Source organism: Muscardinus avellanarius (genome assembly GCF_963383645.1).
Source record: "Muscardinus avellanarius genome assembly, chromosome: X".
Lineage (NCBI taxonomy): Eukaryota > Metazoa > Chordata > Mammalia > Rodentia > Gliridae > Muscardinus > Muscardinus avellanarius.
In genome coordinates this window covers 15,295,652-15,311,723 of record NC_137792.1, presented here as the reverse complement: position 1 = coordinate 15,311,723, position 16,072 = coordinate 15,295,652, and the positions used below count along the sequence as shown (strand labels likewise).

General features: G+C 33.9%; 1 protein-coding gene across 4 annotated transcripts in view; it reads right to left on the bottom strand.

Moving 5' to 3' along the window:
* CNKSR2 (connector enhancer of kinase suppressor of Ras 2) overlaps window positions 1-16,072 on the bottom strand; it is a gene marked incomplete at both ends in the record, with an annotated part of 296,214 nt that overhangs the window by 168,267 nt on the left and 111,875 nt on the right. For all 4 annotated transcript variants that reach the window (XM_080718645.1, XM_080718646.1, XM_080718647.1 and 1 more), the window contains one exon: window positions 637-756. In XM_080718645.1, the coding sequence (XP_080574771.1) occupies window positions 637-756 (120 nt within the window). The remainder of the gene's footprint in view (window positions 1-636; window positions 757-16,072) is intronic.

The following is a 16,072-nucleotide window of genomic DNA, read 5'->3' as shown; positions in this document are numbered from 1 at the left end:
GTACCACAAAAAAAATGCAATCAAAGGAAAACGATCAAGCCAGGTATGCTAGTACATGCGTGTAGTTCCAGTAACTGGAAGGTTGAGACAGGAGGATTGTAGATTTGAGGCCAGCTTCAGCAACTTGGTGAGACTCTCAGCAACTTGGTGAAACTTTATTTCAAAATAAAAAAAAATAGGGCTGGGGATATACATTGGAGATAAAATGCCCCTGGGTTCAATCCCAGGTACCCCTACTAAAAAAGCTAAATGATCACCAAACTAAATGGGATAATTCACTGATTTCTTTCTTTTTTATACATACTTTAATCGGTGCACTGCAGTCTTACATCATAATGTAGTTCAGAGTGAGTGACATACATGCACACAGTACTTGGTTTCCTTTCCCCTGGCTCCCTCCCCACTTCCTCTCCCTTTCTCTATACATGATATTGATATTTTCATTGGAATTCTGCATTTGCATTTATATTTATAAAATATCTTATGACAAACTACTACTAATATAACTACTCTAGGAATAAATACCAAAATATTAAGTATCTGTTGAAATTCATAGATTCCCATAGTTGGAGGCTGCTTTGTTCATATCATTAGCTGTCTGTTGATGGTGGCTTTTATAAGCATGCTATCTCTTACCAGCCCTTCACTTGGTTTGATGTTTGCCAGCTGAATCACTTCCAGGTGAGCAGACTGTGAAACCAGAGGATCTGATGACAGAGATATGATGTGGTCACAGACTCCAGAAAGAGTTTTACACTGGAAGCAAAAAAAAAAAAAAATAGTTACGGTAGGTATATATATGTTGTAAGCAATACAGAAATCACCTCTTATGTTTTAATGAGAAAAAATAAAAGAGACAATAAAATTTTAACTGGCATTTCATCTTATAAAAACCATTAAAAGACATTCAGGTGAAAAAGAATACATACAACACAATATGACTACAATAACTATATGCCAGAATATTCACAAACATTATGGCTATGTATAATTTCTACTATTTGATCCATCACATCTAAAATTATTATGTCTAAACAATATTAATAACCTGTGAATTTTTAGATAACAAATATCAAATTGAATAATATAAAAATTCTTGATATGTTTTACTACATGATCAGAAAAATTAAAATAATTGACCAAAGTCCTGGAAAGATCAATCTCCCACATCTGCTTGGTAAGCTCTTTTTACCTACTATTTTAGAATTTCTTGCTCAAGGTTACATTTGTATTATTGCCAAGTCAATCTTCCTTCTGAGCATTCTATGAGCAGTTTGAAAATGTGGCTATTTTATTCTGAACTTCTCTGAGACAGAGACCATTCTCAGACTTCTCTTTATCACATACATGAGTTGATTGAAATGAACGACCAATGAGCTTTAATCACTAGTATTGTGGCTTCACTGAGAAAACTAGTGCTTTAGTTAGGATAAATCCATTCATGCTGGTATAGAATATGCTTCAGGGACTCTTACTGTACTTTCTGAAGCTGGAATTCCATCAATTGAGTTTTTCCCATTTACTGTAGAGTAGGAGAAGTTATTTTGAAGGCACAGAGGTGTGATCTTCTGTCCGTTTCCAATATGTTACATTTGTTCTGTGGTCACAGCACTAGTTTACTATAAAAGAGATATTTCCTCCCTGGTTAAGGTAATGAAAACTCTCTTGCATTCTGCCCTTGATCCATGGTCTCAATGTGTGCTGGACTTAGTTTCCTAACACTACAGAAAATGCCAAGCTAAATTGACCTCTCTCATGGCACTCATGCTTTCTGTACCTGCCTCTCAGGGTTATACTTTAATTGTGGCTACAGCTCACAAAGACAGACATTAGTTGCATGATACCAATACCCATGGAAAGAACATGGGTCTGATATGAAGATAAATGTGGGCAATTACAACAATGACAATGACTTACTCTGCCTGTAATCAAGTTATTTTATATCCTTGAGGCTGTTTGCCTCATAAAGAAAATGAAATGAGGTAATAAAGACTACCTAATATGAATTATAAACCAAAGCATGATGATATATTTTTAAAATAGCCCATCTTGAGTTGACTTTTGTGCAGGGTAAGAGACAGGGATATAATTTCATTATTCTGCTTATAAATATTCAGTTTTCCCGGTACCATTTGTTAAAAAGGCTGTCTTTTCTCCAGCATATATTTTTAACTCCATTGCCAAAAGTCAACTGGCTAGCTGAGTGTAGTGTTGCATGTTGCACGTCTGTAATTCCAAAATTTGGGAGGCTGAGAGAGGAAAATTGTACAGTTAAAGTCAGCCTCAGCAACTAGTGAGGTTCTGTTCCCAAATTTAAAAAATAGTGCTGGAGGTGTAACTCAAAGGTAAAGTGCCCCTGAGTTCAATCCTTAGCACCACAAAAATAATTTGTTCTCTATCTTCTATTCTTTTCCACTGGTCTATATCTCTGTTTTTCTAACAGTAGTATATTGTTTTTGTTACCATAGCTCTCAAGGTGGATCAAAGACTTAAAAATTAGATAAAAACTATACAATTAGTAGAAAAACACACAGGACCAATTCCCCAATATGTAGGCACTGGAAAAGACTTTCTCAGTAAGACTCCCAAAGCTCAGGAAATAAAATTGGAAATAAATAAATGTGATGGCACCAAATTATAAAAAGCTTTTATACAGCAAAGTAAACAATCAAGAATCTAAAATAGCCGGGCGTGGTGTTGCACTCTTTTGATCTCCACGCTTGGGAGGTGGAAACAGGAGGATCGTGCAGGTTCGAAGCCAGCCTCGCTGGCTTAAGAGACCCTGTTTCCAAATAAAATATAAATAGGTCTGGGAGTATAGCCCAGAGTTAGAAGGGTTCAATCCCCAGTACCACCAAAAAAAAAAAAAAAGAATCTAAAATAAGAGTACAGAGAATGGGAGAAAATCTGTGCACCTCTAATAGAGAACGAATATCTAGAATATATAAAGAACTAAAAAAATTAAGACTTAAAAACCCATTCAAAATGGGCAAATGAACTAAATAAACAATTCTGAAAAGAAATACCATTGGCATATATATATATATATATATATATATATATATATATATGAAAAATTGTTTAACATCACTAACAATTAGGTAGATGCAAATCAAAACGACACTGAGATTCCATCTAACTATAGTTAGAATGGTGATCATCAATAAAATAAATAATAAAAATGCTAGTAAAGATATGGGGAAGTCAACTCTTATATACTCTTGGTGGTACTGTAAACTAGTACAACCACTATAGGGATCAGTTTGGAGGTTCCTTAAAAAACTAGAAATGAAACTACCATATGATCTGGCTCTAAAACTCCCTGCTATCTTCCCAAAATAATTAGTCAGAATACTATAGTGATACAAGTATATACATGTTTACATCAGCACAATTCACAATAGCCAAATTATTGAACCAACCTATATGTTCAACAGATGATTAAAGAAAATGTGGTATACATGCAAAAGGAAATCCTACTCAGTCATAAAAAAGATCAAAATTATATCACTTGCAGGAAAATGAATGATCTAGAGAATACCAGGGTACATGAGAACAGCCAGTATCAGAAAGTCAAAGATTATATGCTTTTATCTCATATGTGGAAGCTAGAAAGAAAACAAGAAGCACAAAGGTCTTTTAATGATGTGGAGATAGACTTGTAGAGTAGTAGAAGGGAAATGGGGAACAGAGGGAGGGGAAGAAAGAGGATTGAGGAAGGAAATGGTTCAAATACTACTACAGCAATATGAGAAAGTATTACTATCAATTTCACTAACATGTGTCGGCAGGCAGAAGGTAGGAATAAGGTGGGATGTAGAGGGAAATACATCAAGAGCTGTGTGTATATGTGGTTTAATCACATTATCACTATGATGTGTAACTGCAATACACTGAGAAAATAATTTTAAAATAAAAATAAACAAAAATCTCCACATTAAATAAATGCTTATTTTTTCTTTGTTGCTTTCTCTACCTTCAAAGGGCTCAGTCCTTATTCTTGAATTTAGCCCATCATTCTTAATTCCATGACTTTGTTGACCATCTTACAATGACCAGTAATCACAGTGGGTCAGTCTAGCTGCATGGTCATAATTCATATTTCGTATATGTTTACTCACTCGGGTATTCAGGCCTCAGTGTTTTCATATGTAAAGGAGGTTATTTACCTACACTAGCTTCCAGGAAAACTGCCAAGAGAAAGACATTCCAATAGGGAACTCTATGAGGCCATCTTAGTGGGAGAGAAATCTGTGCAGTCATACAAGGGCCTATACTTCGTTTTATACTCTGGTGTTGCTGTCTTGAAATTTTTAATTGGTTTTGTACAGGGTACGTGGTATTTCCACTTTCCATTCACAGTTTATGTAGTCTACCCTGGGTGTGTGTGTGTGTGTGTGTGTGTGTGTGTGTGTGTGTGTGTGTGTGTTGCTCTCTCTCTGTACATATGTGTTGTCATTATTTTTAATTCCTCTTGAAAATATTCATCACCTGCTAGGGAAAAAAGGACAGAATGGAAATATAATAATTGGCTACAGTTCAAACTGCTTCAGTTCAAACTATATCTTTGACAAGGGGGGGAAAAGATCTAGAATATCCACAGCAATTTTTACCAGTAAGAATCTTGTTGAAGGCATTACAATACTTTATTTCAAATTATACTACAAAGCAATAGTAATAAAAACAGCATGGTATCAGCACAAAAACAAACACATAGACCAATGCAATAGAACAAAAGACTCAGAAACAAATCCTAACACTTATAGCCTCACAATAAACATAGGCTAGAGGAATACAGCCTCTCAACAAATGGTGCTGGAAAGGCTAGTTATCCAAATGTGGAAGAACAGAATTAATTCTGTCTCTCATCCTGCACAAGAGTCAACACTAGATGGGTTAAAGACCTAGAAATTAGACAAGAGACTGTGCAGTTACTAGATAAGGGCATAGGGACAACTCTATATCATATGGGCACTAAAGAGACTTCTTTAATAAAATTCCTAAATCTCAGGAAATAAAATCTAAAATCAATAAATAGGATAGAATTAAATTAAAAAGCTTCTGTGCAGCAAAGAAACCATCAAGAGTCGGAAGAGAGAGCTTACAGAATGAGAGAACATCACTAGAGGACTAATATTTAGAATATACAAACAACTTAAAAATCTTAATCATTTTATAATCTAAAAAATATAATGGGCAATTGAGAAGAAACACAAATGGCCTATAAGTATATGAATAAATGTTTGACATTATTAGCAATCAGGGAAATACAAATAAAAACTATACTGAGATTCTACCTAACTCCACTTAGAATGGCAATCATGAAAAATACAAACAATAAAGCCAGGTATGGTGACACACATATACCTATAATCACAGTACTTGGGAGGCTGACACTGGAGGATTGCAGGATTGCCAGCCTTAGCAACTTAGACCCTCAGAAACTTAATGAGATCCTGTTTTTTTTTTTTTAATAAAAAGGGCTGGGGTATGGCTCAGAGGTAGAAAGTCCCTGGGTTCAATTCTCAGTATGAAAAAAAAATACAGACAATAATAAATGTTGGTGAGGATGTGGGGAAATAGAAATACTTACACAAATGTTGGTGGGACAACAAATTAGTAGAGTTCCTATGGATTATCAGTATGGAGGGTTCTAAGGAGGTTGGGAATAAGACAAGCATATGATCCAGCTATCCAACTCCTGGATATCTTTCCAAAAGAATTGCAGTCAGATTACTATAGTGATACATATATATCATGTTACTGCAGAACGGTTCACTATAGCCAAATTATGGAATCAGTCTAGGTTTCTGTCAATAGATAAACTGATTACAAAAATGTGTTGTAGACATACAACAAAATTTTATTCTGTCATAAAGAATAAAATTGTGTCTTTTGCAGGAAAATGGATTAAACTAGAGAATATTATGCTAAATGAGATCAGGTAGTCACAGAAAGTGAAGGGTCACATGTTTTCTCTCATATGTGAAAGCTAGAGAGAAACTGGGCAAAAGGTATTTCAGATAAATGAGGAGATATAATAGTGGGAGGGGATTTGAGGAAGGAGAAGGGAGAGGAAAAGACTTGTTGAAGAAAATACTTTAAAAAATGCTTGGGGATTAGGTAAGGGCTAATTGGGTGATGTGTGCATATATGTCTCCACAAGTCTTTTATCTCATTAAGATGTATGACTACAATGCACCAATAAAAAATTTAAAAATGCTTTTTTCATATATAAAGTTATCAATAGCAATCTCAATAATATGTATGGGGAGAGGGAAGGAGAAAGGTGAGATACAGAAGGAAATGCATGCATAAGTGCTGTGTGCATACATGTTTCTATCACTCGGAACCTCATTATGATATGTAATTATAATATACCAATAAAGTATATTAATAAAACATCTTGGCAGATTTAAAATCTTTTAACACTTGTTTTATTCATCTATGTGTTTAGTTTCATATTTATTATCTATTTACTTCAAGAAGGAAAAATGTTAATTCTGAAGGTTTCTATATAGGATATTAAATTGCATGAAAATCTGAAGGTTATTAAATCAGTATAATAAAAAGAATTTTTGTGGTATCTACAAATTAAAGCATATCTCAAAAGAGTCCAATGTATAAATACATAGGAATGTAATGAATGTATGTAAATAATTTGATATGGGTATATTACAACATTCAGGGCCTCATATAAAACTCTTGTAGTAAGCAATAGTAGTTCTATCATTCAGGTACTTATAGCATTTATAAGTGAGATAAAAGAAAGAAAGACAGAAATACTAAAGATATTTAAGAAAAACAACATACCAATTAAGTCCACATATTAAGTTGTAAAACATTTGTTAAGATTCTTCTGAATAATTTTGTTTGTCAAATGCCTGATATGTGCTAGATGGTGATGGAAATAAAAAATGTGAGCAAAACATTGATAACAGTATTTAACAAAGATCTTTAAAAAGTAATAGAATTAGAAAAGAAATCCCACTAGAACCTTGCTGCCCATCTTAGTGATAATGTACCAGAACCTTTATATTGTAGCATTTGGTATTTGGCACAAAATAAGTCAATTTGAAAGGGCATAAATAACTTTGCTTTGTATGGTAATTTTATACTCTGAACTGTACCATATACCAAGCCACTGCAGGAAACCATACTATGAAAACTATAGTAAAGATCCATGGTTGTTATGTAACATTGTTACAAAAATAAATTTGGTGGAGACATACATGCACACATCACCCAATTAGCCTTTACCCAATTCCCGTCCCATTCCTTCCCCATCCCTTTTATCCCATTAAGATGTATGACTACAATGCACTCAAATGGCCAATAAATGCATGAAAAAATGCTCAACATCATTGGCAATTAGAGAGATGCAAATCAAAACTGCCCTGAGATTTCACCTAACTCCAATTAGAACGACAATCATTCAAGATACAACAATAAATGCTTGCGAGGATGTGGAGAAGAGGGAACTCTAAAACATTGTTGGTGGAATTACAAATTAGTGCAACCACTTTGGTTGATCTTCAGAAGAATGGGAACAAATCTACCATTTGATCCAGCAATACCACTTCTGGGTATCTCCCCAAAAGAAAGGAAACCAAACTACCAAACTAATGCATGTCTATCTAAGTTCATAGCTGCACAATTCACCACTGCTAAATTTATGGAACCAGCCAAGATGTCCATCAACAGATGAATGTATTACAAAACTGTGGGATATGGGCACAATGGAATTTTACTTTTCCATAAAGAAAAACACAATCATATCATTTTCAGGGAAATGGATGGAACTGGAGGACATTATGCTAAGTGAGATTAGTCAGTCACAAAAAAGAAGAAATTTGATTCCCTAATATGCGAAAGCTAGGGAAAAATGTGTCACAGGAGGAACTCTAGATGAAGGAGATCCTATAAAGGAGCAAATAAGGCAACCTAACTGAGGAGATGGGAGGGGGAAGAGGGAAACTCTCTAAAGGACATGATGTACTTAAACATATCAATCACTAAGTCAAGCATGGGAAGGAGGGATGGGAGGGAATGGGGATCGGGCATGGGCTAATTGGATGATGTGTGCATGTATGTCTCTACAAGTCTTTTATTCCATTAAGATGTATGACTACAATGCACCAATAAAAAAATAAAAAAGCAATTTGGTAAGTCATTTTAAAATGCAATGTTATCTATTACTCCCTAAAACTACTTTAGAATAACAAATCATAATAAGAAATATATATTCTGTTATATTTAACATTATTATTAGATATAATTTGTAGAGCACATATCATATTTTGGCACAATACTAAATACTTCAGATTCATTAACTCATTTATCTGTATAATTTCCTGAATTAGGTATTATTATAGCTTCTTTAAAAGATGAGAGAGCAAGGCCAAATCAATAGACCAAGGTTACTAATCTGGCAGAAGAAAATGAATCCTTAATTATTATTATGCTTATTCTGTTTTTTCTTTTGGTGGTACTAGGGATTGGACTTAGGGGGTCTTCTGTTCATGAGCTGCACCCCAGCCCAATTTTATTTCTTATTTGCAAACATGGTTTCACTAGGTTGCTGAGAGTCTAGCTACTTGTTGAGGCTGTCCTCAAATCCGTGCTCCTCCTGGCTTTTATTCTATTTTAATTCTTAGGTCTCAACTTCTATTTTTAATAAATTTTCTTTTCTATTATTTAAAAGCAATGTCTGGTTTAGATTAGTGTTATATAACACACATAAAATATATATTATAATGAAATTTAAGTCAGGCCTGCAAATATTCTTATAATTTAGAATGTAGTTTAGATAAAGAATATTAGAAATGAAACTTTGAAATATATGGCTAAGAAATTTTAAAACAATTTTAGCAGCAAAAGGATAAATCTATTATAGCTAGAAGATGATTAGTGACCACTTTATAAAGAGGATATTTTTGCAATATGAATACCAAGGGATTTTAAATTCTATTTTTTAATTTTTGTAGTATTCAAGATTGAATTCAGGGGGATTCCACCTCCCAGCTATGCCCTCAGTACTTTTTACTTTCTGTTTTTGAAACAGATTATTGCTAGGTTACTTGAGGGTCTCACTAAATTGCTGATTCTGGTCTTGAACCTGTGATCCTGTCTTGGTCTCCAAAGTACTGGGATTATAGGCATGCACCACCATTCCAGGCTTTAGTTTTGGAAATAGAAAATAAAACGAGAAGAAAACTTTGAATGTAAAATTAAAATATAGTAAGTAATATGTCTCAAATAAAGCTAAAGAGAACATAAAATCACCATGAATACTATAACTGACTCTCTGGATTTCATTATATGATATCCAAGATGATGACAAAGGATTAGTGACTGAATTATGACTAACAGACAAGGCTAATTGTGACTTTTAGAAACTCTTAAACCAGAATATTGTATTTAATGGTATTGTGTAGTTTTCTATTGGGTAGTTTATACTAATTTCAAATATGAATTAATATATGGTGATAAATGTTAATGCAGGGTTACAGTTATATCTCTATACAGCAAGGACTACGAGTTGCAGATCCCGGAGAGGCTAAGTAACCTGCATATATCACACAACAAAATTAATGGCCATATCAAGATTAAAATCCTCATATTCTGATGCCCAGTTAGGTGTTCTTTACACAATGACATTTTACCTCTAACCAAAGAACTCTTTATAACCAAACAAGTTATGCAGGTGATTAGACAGAAGGTTTCATTTTTGCTTTATACTTTAGAGTCAAATCAAAAGGGTGAAGCAGTTCATTATAATTGAGCTTCTGAAGCCATGCATGGTGTCACACGCTTGTAATCCCAGTGCTTGGGAGGCTGAGACAGAAGGATCACAAAGGTTCAAAGCCAGCCTCAGCTACTTAGTGAGGCTCTCAGCAACTTAGTGAGACCCTGTTTCAAAATAAAATATAAAGAAATAGGTCTGGGAGCATAGCCTGTAGGTAGAAAGCCCTGGGTTCCATCCCCAGTACCACAAAAAAAAAAATAATTGAGCTTCTGGAAAATTCAGATATTAGATACGTACTTTGTAGACAAATGGGGACAAAGAGCAGAGACCTGGGAGCAATGTGTTTGTTCACTTACAGTCAAAACATTTGAATGTGTCATGTATGGTTTTATTGAAGTAAGATCTAACTGCACTGCCTCAGTTAGCAATTTATAAATTCTCTGCTCCAAATTCTCCCTTTAGTGCTTGCTTTGAAAATTAACTGGATTCTTTAAGCATTTCCTCCTTTACAGTGGGCATAGTGTTGTTTTTGTCAGTAGAGGGCACTGGAGGGACACTGTCGTGGTAAGGAGGTTTCTTTTCCAGATTCCCATTGGCTTTGCTTTAAGTTTTTTTTTTTTTTTTTTCTCTTCCTTAGGCTCCATCAGCAGTGCATATGGGTGAGAACATCAGGTGGTGGTCTGCCCAGGCCATGCAGTCCTTCAGTGACATTGCAACCTCAGCCTGGGCTCAGTGACAGCCATCTTGTGGTTATCTCCAGAACTCTTACCCTACATTTTAGAAGGCTGTTTCCCACTTACCTGGCAATTGGACCAGCTCTGACCTTGGCAAACCAAGAAGGCTGAAACCATACCTTCTCAGCCTTGGAGAGGGTGTTCTATTTAGAAAATATCCTTCTCTGGGTACTCTCTCAGTAGTAGGGTATAATTGAGACTTTATTTATAGGCAACCTGCATCAGAGTTTTCTACTTATTTATAGCAAACTTCCCTTGTTTGTGTTATTATAAAGTTTCTGTCTCCAGATTGACTCAATTACCTTGACAACATCCTTGTATTTATAATGACTTAGCTATAATCCTAAAAATTCATAGTATCCTTGATCATATATAGAGTGGTCTCTGATCAAAACAGTACTCTGATTTGTCACTTTATGTGACCATGATTTCTCATGATTTTGTTAGCTTATCGCCAAAAATTACAGCATATAGATCTTAGAAATTATAGATATCCCAATATCCAAAATTATTCATAGAGGATAATTTAGCTTGTTCACATCTAGTACATGTCAGAATGGAATCAGGACACCAAATCTTTTAAATCTAACTGGTTGCCCTTTCTACTACATTGCTCTATATCACTTTACTTCTCAAAAACCAAATACTCTGAGGACAAGTACTACACTTTCATAATCAGTGTGAATATATAAAGTATAGTGCAGTTAGTGATGTGTTTAGCAAATGTAATATCACCAAAAACACTAATTAAATATACTGCCTTGCATACTATCTAAAATTCATAGATTTCCAAACTTATTTTCTTACCACCCACTTTTCAAAAAATACCTCTCCGTGCCCCTTGGGTACTTCTACCAACCTTTGTTTTTATTCACATCCATTGTTCTAGCATCCCACCAAGGGGACAGTATCCCTAAGTTTGGGAATCTATAATCTAAATTTTAAAAAGATACAATAAGATCAGAATATCTTAAATCTTTAAGTAGGTAATATTCCCTTTAGATCTTACTTCAATAAAACCATACATGACACATTCAAATGTTTTGACTGTAAGTGAACAAACACATTGCTCCCAGGTCTCTGCTCTTTGTCCCCATTTGTCTACAAAGTACGTATCTTTAAGTAGGTATATTTCCCAAAATACGTGTTTAGTATAAACACGTATTTTGCTTGTTTGTTTTTTGCTCAGAAAAGACAAATATTTTCTATTCCCATCATAATATTTCTAAATTTCTCCTTTTTCCTATCCTGTATTGATATCAACTACAGAGAGTTTAATTTACAGTTGAAATAATTTGTAATACAATTACCCACCAAAGTGTCAAAATCTGAAGATAATTCTAATACAACATGCAGGAACCCAATGCCTATTTCAGTAACTGTGTTAGTATGTCTCCTTGGGGTTGACTGTGAAGACAATGAAGAGGATGAAGATAAAAGGGTTACATTAACTGTGGAAAACTAAAGCAGCATCATAATCCTTTCCATATATAAGACTCAACATTAAAATTAATGTTTTAATGAGAATGACCAGACTTTGTATGTTTAAATGCTATGGTTATAACCAAAATGCCAACCATACCAAAAATCAGTTTGCATTTGGATGAAGATCATGGCTTTAAGAGTCGAGGCTATAATTGGCAAAGCTGCCTTTTCAGAGCATCAAAGACCTTTTGAAGACCAATATAAAATTATTTTTATGAGTTTTTAAGTAATTAGAATGCCAATATTTTCAAGAAATCTCTAAAGATTAAATATTAATATGATTACTTTTATTTCATTATGGGGCATGCTGTTACTCTGCTATTTAAATACATCCTCAAGGTTTTGGATGATTAGAAGAGAAAAATATTCTTATGTAAATGATATCATATAATCAGAGCAAAGACAAAAATGAGCTCTTCACAGTCTCTTCCAGGCTCCTCTCATACATGTAACTGTTAGCTCTCTACAGTTTAAGCTATTTCTAGTCTGGATATCAGAGAAAGCACAATAATCTCAGCCCAGATGGAGTTTAAAAACAAAAAAATAATAAATATAAAGAAAAGAAAAAATATGCAGAATGTTTATGAAATTAAACAAATATTTAACATGGTAAAATAACTTAATTTATTATCAAACATAAATAAACCTGAAAAAAGCTGTGTGTGTGTGAGTGAGAAAGAGAGATAGCGAGAGAAAAAGAGAAAGCAGAATTCTCCAACTATAAGGCAATGCACAATTAAAATAGTATCTTAATGCTAAAATAATAAAATAGGCATTTAATGTATTTTCTCATCCTATTATTTTTGGAAAAATGATAGGGTAAAATGCTAACAGAAAACAAGTGTCATATACAAGGCCACATTGCTGGTTAATGTAAAAGGCAATATATTTGAGCTCTGAGCAGCCTGATTTAAACAGTGTGACTTTAATGATTACACCAGTCCTGGGATTTCTGTGACTTTATCAAAGTCGACAAGTGCTCCAGGCTCACCAATCAGAGAAGGAAAGCTTCAACAAGCACATTAAGTCTTGTAAAAGCCTAAGGTCTGAAATGGCTACTTGGGCATGTCTATCTCTAGATCCAAAGGCTGCAGTGAAAGGTGGAAGTGAGGAAAAAGTAGAATAGAGAACTGAAGAGAATTCCAGATTCTCTGTAACTGATTTGCTATATAAAACAAGGATCTATGCAGAGCAAAACAGATGGTCTCCAACATGCCAGGGAATTTGAAATCCAGGACAAGGTTTGAGGGAACTATCAGATCAACAGAGGTAAAATATAATACTCTTCATCTTCAGTCAATGATCACTCAGATAAATCGCACATTGATTCTCTATATTGCTTTTTTGTAATTTATAGCTGCACTCTGTTGTCTGTTCCATTATATTTAATGGCAATTTCCAACAATTTCCAAATAAACCCAAGCTGTTCAGTCCCCTTTGATTCATTCTCACATTCCATCTTAATAGACATCTCTGCCCAACATTGCAACCAATTTCCCTTACCACTAGGTTTTTTTTTTTTTTTTGGTCTTCACAGCCCCCTATTTTCTAACTTTAGACAGAAGCCACTCTCTTTAATTTTAGAGATAAACAAACATAAAAATCATCCTAAGCATTGTTCAAGTAACTTTTGACTATCTTACTTTATGTAATATAAAATTATCACTGAAGTCATCAGAACTATAAATACACTGGTTGCATATTTTTCTGTACTTTCATTATAAAAGCACTGTAAAATAATTGAAAAAATGGGAGATAATTCAAAATAAAAATAAACATTTTTGTATTACCAAGAAAATACAATAAATATCAATATTATAGAATATTTCCCTTTTCAATTTTCAACAGTGATGATTCACTCTGTGTTTATAATGCTTTACCTAATGTTAACATTTATATTTTTTTAATTTAGCAAATGAATATAAATAGTCTATGTATGGTAAAAATACAATTCATTAATATATTATATATTCACTTTTTTGTGGGTCTGGGGATGGAACGCAGGGTCATTTGATCTCCGAACTACACCCTATCCCTATTTTTTATTCTTTTTTTTTTTTAATTTGAAACAGGGTCTCACTAAGTTGCAGAGGGCCTCACTAAGTAGCTGAGGCTGTCTGCAAACCATGACCCTCTGGTCTCAGCCTCCTGAATGCTGGTATTAGAAGTATATTCACATTTAAGACAGTCATTATGAACAGTAAAGATCCTGTGCATGTACCATACCTTACTAGGAGCATTACCTTATTATTTTCTCTTTTTCATTATTATATATGTTTCTATAAAAGCTATCAAAAATGTTATTGTGTTCTAGAGTTTATTTTTATATTTCTAAGAGAGTATAGCAACATAGATTCTGGATCTTAAATTCTTTCTACTTGTGTCAATTTTTAAAAGTCACCTAACCTCTCTGAGCTTAAGTTTACTCATCTGTACAATGAAGATGATAGTAATAATACTTATAAGGTTTTTATGAGAACCAAATACGTTAGTTTGTACAGGGCACTTAAAATAGTGCCTTAAACATATCATAAATACTATATGTGTTAGAATTCTCTAAGCCTTGAAATCATCTAAAACTTGATTTCCAAAAGAGGTTTTGAAAATATATATGACTAGCAATACAGCATATCCATCCTAATTTCATCAAAATCATCAGCATTTGAATATGTTTAATATGTCTGTGTATGTGTTCATGCATCTGTGTTTATGAATCGATAAGTAAAAATTTATTTTCCACTACTTTTTTACAGGAAGTCCTTGTTATTTGAGAATAACTGCCACTCAGAGTTACTGTTAACCTTTATAACTTAATATAAGATCTCAGAGTCTGTCTCTTGTTAAAAAATACATAAAATCCATGATATGTACATTATCTTTTTCTCATTAATAATACCCATTGTATAAATAGTAATTAGCACTTGTGTGTACTTTTTGTGCCTTACCATATCATTTGATTGTTTTTTCCATCTCTAGTCTTGGTGTTATATACTTTCTTATTTTGGAATTCATGTTTTTATATTTGGTAATGTTGAAATACATTAATTCAAAAAGGTACTTTAGTGAATTTGCTGATCTAAAATATACTTTTGTTGCTTTCACACATGAATGATAATTAAATATAAGCATTTTTAGCCATTGCTTTTCTTTCAAAGTTTGATAGATTTTGATCCATTATCTTCTGGCAGTTATGGTTTTGAAGTAGGATAGAATAAAGAATCAGGTAGAGGAAGGAAAATGGAAATGTTGATTCAATGTGAATGTCTGTGTTAAAATTTCCCAAAACCACGTCAGTAACCCTGAAGTCAGGCCTGTCTATTCCATATTTCTGGGGAATTTGCAAATCTTTACTCAATCACTTGTGTTAATTACCCTAAGCAAAGTTAGCTATCCTCAAATCTAATGATCAGCAACATAAGGCCACACAAAAAATCTAGAAAGATGACCTGATACCATACTGGAAATTCACTTGTAAAATACCTTGAGGACTATTAACTACCATACCTAGGAATAATTAAGGAGAAGGGATTTTTGTTGATTATACAACAGCAGGGCCCACATAAGATCCCTAAAGATGATGGACCACCAAAACAGAAAAATGAGTATTTACTTAGGCACTGTTAGCCATTCCACCTGTGAATAATTTAAGCAAAATGGATACCTACTGGTTAGAAAACGAAGGCCCCAATGAGGACTCAAATGATGATTTTAACACCCCAGATATAAGATGACCCTAAAAACCCAAATCATCTTATGATTACTAGACTGATGTCATCCTTAAATACCTCCCCCATACCTGACCATAAATAAATAAATAAATAAATAAATAAATAAATAAATATAAGAAGGGCCATGAACTGGGCATGGTGGTGCACCCTTGTAATTCTAGCATTTGGGACGCTGAGATAGGAGGATTGCAGTTCGTAGACACCCTCAGCTACTTAAGCCCTTTTTAAGTCAATGAGACCTTGTTTAAATAGAGAATAAAAAATAGGGCTAGAAGTAGAATGCCCCTGGGTTCCATTCCCAAAATTGCAAAAAAAGGGGGGAACCATGGAGCCAGGTGTGGTGGTACATACTTATAATTCCAGTACGTGGAGAGGCT